This window comes from Mesoplodon densirostris, chromosome 7 (genome assembly GCF_025265405.1).
Source record: "Mesoplodon densirostris isolate mMesDen1 chromosome 7, mMesDen1 primary haplotype, whole genome shotgun sequence".
In the NCBI taxonomy this organism is placed as follows: Eukaryota; Metazoa; Chordata; class Mammalia; order Artiodactyla; family Ziphiidae; genus Mesoplodon; species Mesoplodon densirostris.
This window is the reverse complement of record NC_082667.1, coordinates 14,865,523-14,879,730: the sequence shown is the minus strand read 5'-3', so window position 1 is coordinate 14,879,730 and position 14,208 is coordinate 14,865,523. Positions and strand designations below refer to the sequence as shown.

General features: G+C 58.2%; 1 protein-coding gene across 23 annotated transcripts in view; it reads right to left on the bottom strand.

The window, feature by feature from the left end:
* Positions 1–9,484: 9,484 nt before the first annotated feature.
* AMBRA1 (autophagy and beclin 1 regulator 1) overlaps positions 9,485–14,208 on the bottom strand; it is a 177,449-nt gene continuing 172,725 nt past the window's right edge. For all 23 annotated transcript variants that reach the window (XM_060104074.1, XM_060104079.1, XM_060104073.1 and 20 more), the window contains one exon: positions 9,485–10,132. In XM_060104074.1, the coding sequence (XP_059960057.1) occupies positions 9,648–10,132 (485 nt within the window). In that variant the 3' untranslated portion in view covers positions 9,485–9,647. The remainder of the gene's footprint in view (positions 10,133–14,208) is intronic.

Below are 14,208 nucleotides of genomic sequence, written 5' to 3'. Positions count from 1 at the left end.
CTCACGGAGCTTACAACCCTATCAGGGGAGACATATAAACATGTGAGCAAAAAAAAGTGCTGGAAAGAAAACAAGGGCAGGTGATGGTGAGTGAGTCAGAGGGGTGATCAGCAAAGGCCTCTCCGAGGAGGTGATCTGGATGATGAGGGGGAGGCAGCCACAGGAAGAGCTGCAGCGAGTGGCCTAGTCAAGGGCGATGGCATGAGCAAAGGCCCTGAGGCATGTGTGAGGCACGGACAGGCCAGTGTGGGTGGCGGGGTGGGGGGAAGAGAGGTCCCAGATATCAGTAGGTGGCTCTGGTCAGAGGTATTCATTCATTTACCCGTTTGGTGATTTCTTAACCAAACATTACCGGGGACCTGCCCTTCAGTCCCTACAGAAGCCACTAGGGACAAAGGCAAGAATATATACCCGCTCACATTTATTGTCTACTCAGTGCCGGGCACTTTCTACACTTTTTATAAGTATTCATTCCTTTCATCCTCATAACAAACCTATGAAGTAGATACTGTGTTGTTTTGTTTTTTTTTTTTTTTTTTTGGTGGGGTGGTGGGGGGGCATGTGGCTCGGCACGCAGGATCTTAGTTCCCCAACCAGGGAATGAACCCGAGCCCCCTGCAGTGGAAGCAAGGAGTCTTAACCACTGGACCACCAGGAAAGTCCCGGATACTGTTATTTTTTACTAACAGATGAGGAAAGTAAGGCACGGAGATGTTAAATAAACCGCCCGAGGTTCCACAGCTCCTTGATCTCATGTTGCTGTCCCAGAGCTAAGGGTTCTGGTAGAGGGAGGCCCAAAGAGCCACAAGAGCCAGTGATCCCACCTTGGGGAAGTCTTCCCAGAGGACCAGAAGAGGTGACATGGAACCAGAAATCCAAGAAGGAGGAGGAGGAAAGTGCCACTGTGGCATCCCCTCCCGGAGGCCTCCCCCGTCCCCGGGGCATGGGGATGCAGTGCAAGCGTGGCTGGGGTCTGTCAGCAGCCAGGGGCTAAGACCTGTGAAGAACCAGAAGCCTAAAGGGCCCATCAGCTGAGGAAAGACACACACGGCTTCCCAGGGGCCAGTGCCCTCCCCAAGGCCTGACAGGGAACCCAAAGGGTGAGCGAGTGTCCCAGAGGGAAGAGAGGGGCTGCAGCAGGGGAGCCTGTGGCCAGCCCCTGAGGGTATCCCTCGGCCCACCGGTACACACCACGGCGCCCCGGCTGGGGTCCTCCAAGCACGAGGCTCCTCCCCAGAGCCTCGTCACGTCTCCTTCCCCTCTTCCTCTCCCCTGCGTGTGAGGGAGGCCCACGCCCAGGGCACCGTGCCAGGGCAGCCGCTCAGCCCAGCCTCCTTCACACCCGCCAACACGCGCACCATTACACACGCACACGGGCCCATCACAGCCATGCCAGCCCCACAGCTCCCCGCCGTATATGCAGTTCTGTGCGTCTGTGTGAGAGAAGCAGAGGAGAGACAGTGGGGTGTGCAGGAAGGAGCATGCGCCCCACAGCCCAGGCTCCACGTCCAGCGGGCTCTTAGCCATGTGGCCTTGCACAAGCCACCTCACCTTCCTGCTCCTCTCTTTCTCATCTGCAAAACAGAGAGAATGCCTGTCCCGGGGCGGCCTCCCTCCCGGCAGCAGTGGGGGTCAGCAAGTCAAGTCCATCTCCAGCATTAACGTGCACTGGACGCTGGAGCCAGGTGCCAGGGTGACACCCCCTCTCCAAGCCTGGTTTCAGTCCCCTCAAGCCACCATCACAGATGCAGATGCAGACACTAGACGCAGATGCAGACCCAGCCTCCTGGCCTGGTAGATTCAGTTCTCATGCCCAAATCCTTGGTTCACAGGAGAGGCTCACAGAGGGGTGGTGCCACCCCCAAGGTCACAGAGCAATCAAGGGCAAAGACCAGATACTGCCCTCTCCTGGGGGGCGGGGGGGTCTCTGACAGCCCTTTTCAGTGCTGAGAGACTCCAAAATGGAACCTCAGGCACCACCCTCTGAGGAGGGGCGGGAGGGCAGAGGCACCCAGCGTGGAGAGGCTGTCCTTCCCAGGCACCTGCCCGTAGGCACAGGGTGGGCAGGAGTGACCCGTCAGCCAGCCCCAAGGAAACCCTCCTTCTAGCCTCCCAGGGTCAGGACACAGGCCAGTGAGATCAGAATGGGGCTCGAGGTACCAAATACGAAAAACATAATCGCTCTTGTTTATTGAGTGTTAATTATGAGTCAGGAATCCCTCTGAGCTTTTTATACAGATTATCGGGTTTAATTCCTACAGCAGCCTGAAAAGGCAGGTGCTGTAAGTATCCTCATCTTACTGAAGTAAGTATCTTCTTACAGATGAGGATAATGTTAATTAACTTGCCTAAAGTCACCCAGCGTGTAAGCAGGGGCGGGGGGGGGGGCACCATTAGAACCCAGGAGCCACCTTCTTAACTGCAAGGTGCTACTTCCTCTAGAGTTGATTTCCCGCCTCTGCTCTCCCCTCCTCAAAACCACACCACTAGGGGTGGGTCAGGGGAGGCCTGAGTAGGGCCCCTTCTCATTCCCTGCCAGCTCCCACACTTAGCTTCCCCAGAAGAAAAGAGACCTCTTGTCTCCATCTGTACAGCTAGTCTCCAATCAGTTGGCCAAGGGTTTAGTCCCTCTCTGGGCCCTCTGGGGGAAGCTGCCAGCTGAAGACACGGCAAGGCACTCTCCCTGTTCCCCACCCAAACTATCTTTCTGGACCCCTGGGGGGTCACACGCAGACGTTCTGACTGCACCCTCCTCTGGAGCGTTTCTCTGGGACGCAGGCCCGCCCGAAAACTGGGGAGGTGAGCAACCGCCGCCCAGGCGTGTGCGCACCGCTAGATGGCAATGTCGGTCCCTGGGTGCCAGCTCCGGACCTGGAGAGGATGGCCGCTGTTCGCCACCGCCCCCAACTCCAAGGCGACTGGGAGAGCAGTGGAGGTCCCAGGCCGGGCCTCCCAGGGGAGGGACTTGGGGCCCACCCCCTCTCCAGGCCTCACCCCATAGCTGCCTTTGGCTCCGCACGGGGTTCAGTGGTGGGAAAGTTAAGGGCGCCTGGTTCCACCCCTCACGCGGTGAGGAAAGTGTGGGCGGGAAGGCGACTGCGAGTTCTGTTTGTGTGTGATTACTGGGGAGCTGGAGTAGAAGCTAGTAGCTGTCTGCATGTGCGTGTGTGCGCGCGCCGGGCCACGCCTGGATACCAGTGCGCCCGTGTGCATGTGAGCATGCTCGCGCTGTGTGGACACGTGCATGTGCATGCGTGTGTGCGCCTGGAGTGCTGCGGCCTGGGGGATGCACACGGTTCGGGTGTGCCTGTACCTGTGAGCTTGTGTACACGAGCAAATGCAGGTCCCACAGTGGGTGACCCGCCACATTCTAAACGGCCCTGTAGGGAGGCTCAGCCCAGACATCGGCTGTCTGAGTAGGAAGAAGGTTGGGCCAAGAACCGGTGTCTAGATGGCGCCCCGCCTGTGCATGGGGAAGAGTCGCCGGCAGGACGACAAGACCGGGCTACAATCTGGGCTGCGACAGACCTCCTGACCTTGGGGGCGTCGCCTTAGCAGGAAGTCCTGTGGTGTCTGCGTCCCCAGTGCTGCGGTGCAGAGTCCCAGGCTGGGACTGACTTCTGTCGAGGGGCTGCTGCTAGAGTCTCTCAACCCGGCTTGCGGGACGCTAGGTTCAGCTCAGTGTGACCACTGCGCAGTTATCGCCAAAGGGTGCCCAGTCTGCCTGGCAGGGGGGTGCGGGAAGCACCTCCATAATGGGGAGGCCCAGCGGGGCTTGGGTCAGGCGTGTGTAAAATTCTTCCCCATCCCACACTCCTAACCCTGAACCCCGCTGAAGAGGCACAGTCCGGCCCCAGCGGCTGGCGTGGCCACCTTGTTTCTCAAGCCCTGGGCTTGGTCGGGCCTCGTTGGGAATTATTACTGGGCCCATCTGGAGGCTCCTCCATGTCTCCGTGGTTGTCGAAGGGGACCCGGCTCTCCCGTGCCCCGCCCTCCCCCAACTCCCTAGAGCGCAGTTCCTGCAGCCTCTGGGCGTGGGCACTGTGCTTTCCCGGGTCCTGGAGCCCCCCTTTCCCGGACGCGATGGGAGCGTGTTCCCTGGACGCCGGGGGTGGGGGTGGGTCTTCGATTCCTAGGCGTTCACTCTAGGGCTCCGGGAAGGCTGCGGTCTCTGGATCTGTCCCTGGGGCGGGAGAGGAGACTCAGGAGTTGCGGGGAGGGAGAAAGCGCGCAGGGGATTTGGCACCAACATTGCGCCTGAAGCTTCCGCCCTGGGGCTCGGGGCTTGGCGCTGGACCTCCCAGTCTCTGAGCCTGGGCAACAGAGGTGGGGAGTCTTGGAGGGGGGAGGGGCACCAGGAGAGGACAGTGGTGTTTTCCGTCGGAGTTCAAGGTCGCTGATGGAGGACTCCACGGACTGGAGTGGGCTGGCAGTGCTGGGGGCTGGGGGGCGGGGAGAAGGGGCGGGAAAAAGGCTCTTTGGGGCTCCAGCGCCCGGCGCCCTGCAGAGCTGCCAGAGGAGGGCAGAAGTGCGGGGTCCCTCCCCCGACGGCTGCCCCTGGCTCCTGGCGGGCTGTGGGCGGGCACACACACACCACCACCACCCAGACCCACTGAGAGTCCATTCCTTCCCAGAGGCGCACCCGGAGATGCCTCCGGGCGACTCCAGGCCTTGCTTCCAGCGGGCCCCTCGCCCCCGGGCCCTCTGGAGCTCCCAGCACCGAGCTCGCCCCCGAAGGAGCCTGAGGCCCTGGCCCAGTCGGGCCCGCCTCGGGGCGCCTCAGAGGGTCCAGAAGCCACGCGTCCTTCTCTCCCAACCGAGTCCCCCGCCCCCGCGCTGCCGCGGAGTCACTTACCAGACACCTCCGCCCAGTTCCCCTCGCACCTGACAGACGGCTGGACGGGCAGGTGGCCCCGCGGGCCAGCGGGTGGGGCGGGCGGCGGGGCCGCGGGCCGGGGGCGGGGACGGGGTGCACAGGGGCGGCCCCTGCTCCTCCCGCAGCTCCCAGCGCTGTGGCTCCGACTCGCGCTCACGCTCGCACTTTTCCCCGAGCCGCGTGATGTCACGGGGAAGCAGCCAATCCTGGTGGGCCCGCGCCGCCCGCCCCGGACCGGCCACCCAACGGGGACGCGCGGGGGCCACCACCCCGGGCGTCGGGGACCCCAGCTACGTGAGCCCCTCCCTGGAGCCGGCCGGCAGTTCTCCACTCGGGCACTATGGGGGCACCGTCCACGGTCACCAGTGCTGCTTAGCGGGGGGCGCTGCCCTCCCGGGAGGCTGGGGGTGGGGTGGGGTGTCCGCGTTGTCATGGGGACGCGGCGCCCCCTCGCGGGCTGGGAAGGGAGCTGGCAGCCCCGTCTGGCTGCGTTCCCATCTCCGCTCTGACCAAGCCCCCGGGACCGGCAGGTGGTCTCGCGCCCCGCCCGGACCTCACTCTTTATACTGCCCGGCTCGCAGCTGGACCATGGAGGCGCGAGTGTTTGACCCCAACAGGAGGTTATGGGTGGCTGGGGTAGGCTCTGCCGCCCCGGTTCCGTCGGGGCAGAGAGCCGAGGGCCGGCAGTTTCGAGCCTCGAGGCTGCGTATTGGCTACCGGGCAGCCACGGAAGAGGGGCGCCGTCGGGGCCTGGGAAGGAGCTGGAGAGAGAAGCCAGGCAACGGTCCCCAGGAAGAGAGGAGCCGGCTCATCGCACACAACCCCGCCCGCCCCCCATTCCTGCCGCTCTGTTCCCTGCTCCAGCGCTCCAAGCCGGGGAGTGGGTGCGCACCCTTTCTCCAGCCCCGGGAAAGGACGCGCCGCTCATCCAGCCGCGGCCTGGAGGGCAGGTTCACCGATGCCTGTGCGGGAAAGCCGAGTGCCCAAGGTCACCAGGAGCAGAGCCCGGAACGAGACCCCAGAGGGCGAGCTGCTGGTCTCTTGAAGTGTCCGGGAACCGCGCGGGCCGGAGCCTTGGGACTTGAGGCCTTGCCTGCACCGAGCAGGAGGGTCCGCTGGGGCGCTCGCCGGACTGAGAGCAGGGAGGCTTCAGCACCTCGGAGAGCTCCACCTCGGCCCTGACCTTGGCGGCTCTGCTCCGCCTGCCCAGGCTCCGGCGTTTCTGCCTCCGAGACGGCCCTTCCTCGGGCCGGTCAAAGTCCGACTCGCTCCCACAACGCCCGGGCCTGTCACCCCAAACTCTCTGAGCGCAAACACCCGATTAACCTTAAGACGGATGGGTTCTTCTCTTGGAAAAACAACTCAAGTCCCGCCCCTCCTCCACCCTCCCCCAAGGGTTGGGCGGGGGGCTGTGTGTGCGGGGGAGGTGGAGGCCGCACCAGTGGAGGAGGCAGCAGGAGCTGCCAGAGAAGGGGCGGGAACTCAGGCAAGAGGCGGCCCCTTGGGGCTCTTGGTGTGGAGCCCTCTGTGCTGAACAACGAGGCAGAGGTCGGGTCCTAACGCTCCCCAAGGCGACGGCTGGAGTTGGCAGTCGGCTACCGTGAGAAGCCATGGTCCTTTACATGAACGATCTCGTCTCCCATGATTCTCATAACCAAAGGATGAAAAAGCCCTATTGTTCTTGCTCCCACTTCACAGATGAGGAAAGTCTTGGTTGGTTCATATGACAATTAGATGACAGTCTGTACTCACTGGTTTCCCTTTTTCACATCCTTCTTAGGGTCCAGGAGAGGGTGGTCCTCCTAGGACGGTGAAAGTGTGTGCACACGCACACAGGCTGGGAGAAGGCCAGACACTTAAAACTGTCAGATGGGGAAACAAGCAAGACCACTGGAGGCCACAGAAACTTATCACTAGAAATGTCACCAACCACTGCCTTCCATTCTTCCAGAAGCTGTCAGGCAAACCTGCTCCAGTTTCTCCAAAATCCCTGCTATGGTGTAGGGCATTTGGACTCCCCCAATCCCAGAACGTGGGGAGCTGAGACAGGAACCAAGGGACCTGGTTTAAGTCTGTACTCTCTACCTTTGATCCAACTGGGTCCATAGACATCTTGGGTCCACAGAACTGCTCTGAACCCATTTCCTCATCTCCAAGTGGGATTGCTGAGCTCTGCCCCGCTGGCCCCATAACCTCATCATGATATGCAAGGGGGCCCATGAAGGCCCCACTGGGGAGGCTCTACCCACACAGCAAGGGCTTTCTAAGGAAAGAGGTTGGTGTGGGGACGCAATGTGTTGACAGGGGCCTCCAACAGGCAGGGGCTGGGTTCATCCTTGGCCAGTAAGGACAGAGGCGAGGCCAAGCAGGACTGAATTTAGGTCACTTCATCCACAAAGCCTCCTCATACCCCCCTTTTCAAAGTAACAGAATACGTCAGGGTCCCATCTGGGTTCAAACCCTGGCTCCACCATTTAGTTGTGTGGTCTGGATGTACCAGTACCCACCTCAGAGGGTTTCTGTGCTACGGACTGAGAGATAATAAACACTGAATCCTTGGCACACGGTTTACATTCAACAAATTCATAGTCCCCACACTTGGACCACGTAATTCTTTCTCCCACTGCGGGCAGTATGTGGGTGGAGGGCACACATTGCAGTGGGCGCCCTTCTCTTTCCATCCTTTAATGCGTAGCTCAAACCTCACCTCTTCAAGGAGGCCTTGTCTTACAGAGCTGGAAGTAACTTTAAGAGGTTGCAGAGTACAAGCCTTGCCTCCTAGAGGGAGCAAATGAAGCAAGAGAAAAGGCAAGTGGCCTGCCCAAGGTCTCACAGCTGATGTGTCTTAGTCCAGAGTGTGCTGTAATATAATAGTTTTCCAAAAACTTCTAGTGTTCCTCACCATATAACTCTTCACACTGTTTTGTATTATTTGCTTGCCCATTTGATCTTTTGGTTTTGCCTCTGCTGGGGCAGAACCTATACTTCTGTATGCCCCATAGTGTCTGGGACAGAGTTGAGCACACAGAAGTTACTCAAGAAGTACTTGTTGCTGGCAAAAAGCCCTGGGGTGGCTCTGATTTCCCTGTATACCTCTGTGAGAGCAGGGTCAAACATCCTTCTTCCGCTTTCTAACTGACTTAAAACTAAGTGTCCAAGGCCCATGACTACAGCATGCCCCTCAGCCGCTGTACTGACACAAAGTAAAGGGAAACCTGAGCAGCCAGCAAATGGCATCTTTGGGGGATGCCTGTAGATAAGGCCAAGCTCCCTGCTGGCCAACCCAGACACCCATTATGGGTGCTTTCCCAGGACTGCAGGGGAGCCAGCTCTCTGGCCAGTTACATCTTCACTCCAGGCCCATCATCCTGGGTAGGAAGCAGTCACGACGAACAACCTTAGATTGTTCTTTCCTACCCACCTGTTACTGTGAAGGCTGCTCCAGTCCTTAGCAGGCCCCTGGGAAGCAGGAGGTGGAGGCACAGACGCAGCATGAAGCAGAGGTGGCAGCCCTTACCTGAGCGGCTTCTGCTGAGGCATCACGGGGCTCCCCACCTAGGAGGACAGCAGCACCAGAAACAGTGCCTGGGAGAACCAGGGCGGCTCAGTTCAATGTCCTCCCCCGGCCCCCCATCACTACCCCCCCGCCACAACCCCCATGGAAACAAACAGAGAGGAGACTGGTGAGGGGCATGTCATCATTTTAATGATGTAGATCTTTGGTGTTTCCCTCATTAGCAGTCAGACTATCCCCTCTCCTCCCACCACAATGTTTCTATGATGAGTTACAAACAGAAAAGAAATCACATTTTCATACTAAAAACAAAATAATCAGAGCCTTGATTTCTCCACTAGGAACTACATGTACAGTTCAAGATTCCACATGCAACACCTTAAATCACAGACCAAGACCTCACATTCTGACCTGGAGTCTCATCCCCTCCCCCAGCCTTGGGCTGGCTTTGGCCTAGGCTCAGCTAATACTGACACCCACAGGTGCTGCTCTGAGGGCCTTGGGGGGTGGTGGGGAAGGAGGAGCTTGGTGGACAAGCACTGGGGGCTGGCCAGCCTACACCCCCCACTCCTGAGCGAGGACCTGCCCACCATCCCTTGACCCCATCCTGTCTCAGGCAAGCAGGCTGCCCCATTCACTCCATGGTTGTTCCCCACCAGTAAGTGCAGGAAGTCCCTGTCCTCAGGAATCCAGAGGCCTGGCCTGACCCCTGACTGTGGTCTCTGTGGGATAAGATGATCAAGAGAGGCTGAAGCTCTGGAAGGCTCGGAGATGGAGCTGGTTTCTGGGAGCCAGGCCGCTCCTCCTGCACTAGGGCTCCTAGTGGCTCCGCCTGCACTACAGGTGGACAGGGAGAAGCTGGCCCACTGGCCACTGTCCAGGATGGTTTGGCCCAGATCTGGAAGACTATTCACCCTTCTGAGGGCTCTCTGCCCAGGGCTGAGTCCCTTGAGCCTTGTTTCCAGGAGAAAGGGGGGTTCATGGCAGGGATACCCATTTCCACCTCCATTCACACTGAGCGCAGCAGTCTGTGGCTCCCCTGGGTTCCAGATCCTGGAAGGTTCTAGTTCCCAGAGGCAAGCCTTGCCCCTTTGGCTGCCTCATGCTGGCTGACTCAGACTCCCTCTCGACCCCCCACCCTCTCGCTCCTGTTTCCTGACGCAGCCCGCGGCTCTTCTGCGCATACAGTTCCCAGTCAGCTGTGAGGTCCGGCTTCTGCTCAGCGGTTCGAGGGGAGGCACCAGTGCACACACGTCTCTACCTGTTCCGTGGCTCCCCACTGGGGCCCGCAGCCTCCCCCAGGCTGCTGCCCCCGCCATCGGGAAGGTGGCTGTCATTGGTGAGGTCGCAGTGCAGGGCTGGTCCCTCAGCGCTGGGAAGGGGGACGGGGGAGGAGGCGGGCAGGGCTGCCTGGGGTGGGTCCCGCGCAGGGGTACCAGGCCGGTCCCAGGAGGCTGTCCGGGGGCTCAGGCCTCGCTCTGCCAGCTGCCCAGCTTCCGGGAGCAGTCCCCGAGAGGTGGAGGGCTGGGGCGAGGGGGCGCGCGCGGCCCCAGGCTCGGTGCCCGTCTGGGAGCTGCGGTGAATACGGTGGCTGACGATGATGTTGTTGCCAAAACCGCCCATGGAGGCCATGGTGGTGCTCTGCTCCCGCTGCACCACGGCCGTCATGCCCCCCTCCGCCATCAGCCGCTGGATCCTGCTGAGAGCGTCCTCCCCGCTGGCACCGTACTCCGAGCCCTCGCCTGGAAGGCACAAAGCAGGAGGGAGGGGATTAACGGCTGGCCTGGGCCTCTGAGTCAGGCAGGCCACCGCTAGTAGGAACTGGGGGATTCTAGCTCAAAGCAGAAACAAGAAGAGGGCCGATCCCTCACTTCAAGAATCAGTCAGGCGACAGACGAATGGATAAAGGAGATGCGGCACATGTATACAATGGGATATTACTCAGCCATAAAAAGGAACGAAACTGAGTTATTTGTAGTGAGGTGGATGGACCTAGAGTCTGTCATACAGAGTGAAGTCAGAAAGAGAAAGACAAATACTGTATGCTAAAGCACATATATGGAATCTAAAAATATGGTACTGATGAACCTAGTGGCAGGGCAGGAATAAAGATGCAGGTGTAGAGACCAGACTTGAGGACACGGGCGGGGGAAGGGTAAGCTGGGATGAAGTGAGAGACTGGCATGGACTTATATACACTACCAAATGTAAAACAGATAGCTAGTGGGAAGCTGCTACATAGCACAGGGAGATCAGCTCGATGCTTTGTGATGACCTAGAGGGGTGGGATAGGAAGGGTGGGAGGGAGGCTCAAGAGGGAGGGGATATGGGGATATATGTATGCATATAGCTGATTCACTTTGTTGAACAGCAGAAACTAACACAGCATTGTAAAGCAATTACACTGCAATAAAGATATTTTTTAAAAAAAGAATAAATCAGGGACTTGAAAACTAGATAAGACTCCCCGAACAATCATAATTCGTACTTCTGTTTTACAGGTGGTGAAACTGAGGCCTAGGTGGCCGAGGCTGCTCAGCTGGTTAAGAGGCAGGGCTGGACCAGAAGCTGGGAGTCTGGTTTTAACCCTCTGGATACCACAGGCAGACTGGTCATGCAGCTAATGCAGGCAGCCCAGACAGCTGGCTGTGTCTGCTCCTCCCTGTCTCGGGTAACCTGGTAGACCTGGCCCTGGAACAGGGTGCACTGCCTGGTCTTTGGAAAGCGAGGGCACCGTACGGGGTGTGGCTAGAAGGCAAACGGTCTGCTCCGCTCCGTTTCAAAGCTGTGCTCTCTCTCTTCATTGTTGTTCTGTTTATGTCACTTCCTAAAAGCACACGAGGAAGACGATTTTTAACTGTTCCCTAGAAGGCATTCTGTCTTCTCCTCTTGTCCCACTTTACTCACCAACTTTTCCAAGTTATTTCCCACATACTGTTCTCCCGGGGCTGGATGCCTGATACCCTCATTTTTCACTAGAGGCAGCCAACTGCCCCAGCCTGAGGCTTCAGTCTGCACCTCTAGGGAGGAAGAGAGAAGGTTCTGCTCTTTCCCCAAAAGCCTGAGTATTCCCTTGTCTGTGAGCAGACAAGGCTTTGGCTCAGACCTTAGTTCTGCCACTCACTAGCTGTGTGACCTAGGATAAGTCCCTTGCCACCCGCATTCCTGTTTTATCTTTTTTTTGGCTGCGTTGGGTCTTAGCTGCAGCATGCAGGATCTTCGTTGAGGCACGCGGGATCTTTCGTTGCGGTGTGCAGGCTTCTCTAGTTGTGGTGCACGGGCTTCTCTGTAGTTGTGGCATGCGGGTTTTCTCTCTCTAGTTGCGGCGTGCAGGCTCCAGGTCATGTGGGCTCTGTAGTTGTGGCGCGCGGGCTTTCTTGTTGAGGCACGCGGGCTCTCTTGTTGAGGCACGCGAGCTCAGTAGTTGTGGCATGAGGGCTTAGTTGCCCCATGGCATGTGGGATCTCAATTCTCCGACCAGGGATCGAACCCGTGTCCCCCTACAATGGAAGGCGGATTCTTCACCACTGGACCACCAGGGAAGTACCCCTCAATTTTCTGACTTGCAAAAGAGGGATGAAACATCCAGCCTGCATGGTGCCGGGCAGAGGGAATGAGATAATGCCCGTTACGCACCTGACACACAGCGGGTGCTCGGTCAATGGTGGCTGTTGTGAATAACCTGGACTCTGCAGGAAGAGCCCCACCCTGAGGGACCTTCCTCCAGCCTGTGTTCAGCCCCCACTGGGCAGACATTCAGTCCAAGCCTGTGGGCAACTATGATCAAGGCTCCCAGGCTGCCAGGGCTGCTCTACCAAACTATGTCCAGATTTGCTTCCTTTGGCTACCTGTTGCCCACTTTGGGATTCTGCAGTTTGGGCAGCTTTGATGGTGAGGTTTGAACTTTTTTGGGGGTACTTGTTGTCAAGAGCTATCTTTGCAAGACTTTCTTTGCTCCCACACTGTCCAGTGCCTTCTCTCTGCTCACCTTGTCAGAGCTGGATTTCCAGGCAGCCAGTTTTGCAGCTTAGCTGCAGTGAAGTCCTGTTAGATCTCTCCCTCCTTGCGAGTGCTTGGCAGGCATGTGCTGGTAGTTAGTTCTTCCTCTGGGTCTCACTGAGACAGTTCACCCCAGAACTGAGTAGGGACTCTGCCTGGGCTCTCACTTATGTCCAGCTTGCTTTTCTCCAGATTTTCTAGTAAATTCTACCCCCCCCACCTCCAACCCCTCAAGGCAAGCTGCCCTTACGTGCTTCCCCCTCAGATAGCTCAGTGCCAACTCCCAGGGCAGAAGGAAAGAGAACCTGAAGGGCTCTCAGAGTACTTCTCTCAAGGGAAAAGCTGTTCAGCAGTGAGGAAAGGTCAACCTAGGGCTTTGGTGCCAGCACAGCTTCTACTCTGTGAGCCAAAAGGGCTACCTGGAGAGAGCCCATGGGGACCTCCCTGTGCTCACTGCCACCGCCACAGTTTTCCAAGAACGCTGTGCACTGAGGGCCTCCCCAGCCTGGCCTGGGGTATGCAGTAGGCTGGCCCACGGCCTGCTGGCCTTGGAGCTCAGTGGGCTGGGCTCTATGCCCGGTGAACTATCAGCTCTTTTCCTGTAGATCACTTCGAGGGGCAGGACAGGTCTGCCTTGGGGCCCTAGGGGAGCTGTCACAGCTAGGTCCTAGCCCTGCTGCTGGCACTCAGGTCTGGGCCCTCCTGTCCTTTCCCACTGTGCCAGGGGCTCCGGGCCTGGCCACCTCTCACCGCAACTGTGGCTGTCTTTCCTAAATGGTCTTCTTGCTTCTCTCTCCCCTTTCCACCCAGCCTCCATGCTGCTGTTATTACCATTCTAATTCAGCTCTGATCCACTGAGTTCTGGTTAAGTCCATACTCTGTTCAAAACCCAGCAGCTCCAAGAGTCCTCAAGTAGTTAAGGTTCTCACCGTGACACTTAAGGGCCCTCTCTGGTCAGGTCCTAGCTGTTTCCCTGACCATCCCCCTTCCTGAACCCAGAGACTCAGCGCTGCCGTGTGCCCAGCGCCCCTACCTGCACACACTGTGGTGCTCTACCTGCCACACACCTGCCCGTTTCCCCACGTCCGAAGTCCACTTGTTTTCAAGGGCCAACACAAGTACCACCTCCCTCACCCTGCCTTCCGTGGTCCCCAGCTGGGAGTGGCTGCTCCTGCTCTGAGCCCCACAGTGACCCACACCTCTCTGCGTCAGAGTTCTCTCCCTCTGGGCTCTAAGTTCCTGACGGTCTCGGACTAAGTTTTATTCATCTTTGGGCTTGCACTTGGCATCTACCTGTCGAATGTGTGGGTGAATAAAGGGCTCCCAGCTCCCAGGCTGCCTACAGGCGTTCCAGACTTAAGGTGGCTTCTGAAAACTGGTCACATGTTACCCTTTTGCTATGGGGACACAGTTATATGTCTGTTTCCTTTCTGGACTTATTTCTGAGGGTAGAGACATGGCTTCATCTCTGAATCGGATTCCCTCTGCAACACCTGTGGATTCATGCTGCCTAATGCAATACTAGATGTAAAGTAAGTACTCATAAAAGATGGGCTAGAAGAGTTTAAAATGCACACACAGATGATTTCCTCAGGGCTGCGTGTAGGTAGCTTCAGCCTAGAGAGCTGTGAGCTGTGCTTGTCTCTTGGGAGCTCTAAGTCAAGGCTGCGAGCCAAGGTAGGCAGCCAGCACATTCTTCAAGAGGAAAACACACTGGGGTCTGAGAGGAGTGGCAGCCATGGTTAGGGACCCAAGCTATGAGCTCCAGGAGCAGTGGCGGCCACAAGGGTTAATTCTGCTGTCTCCTTCCCTGTAGCAA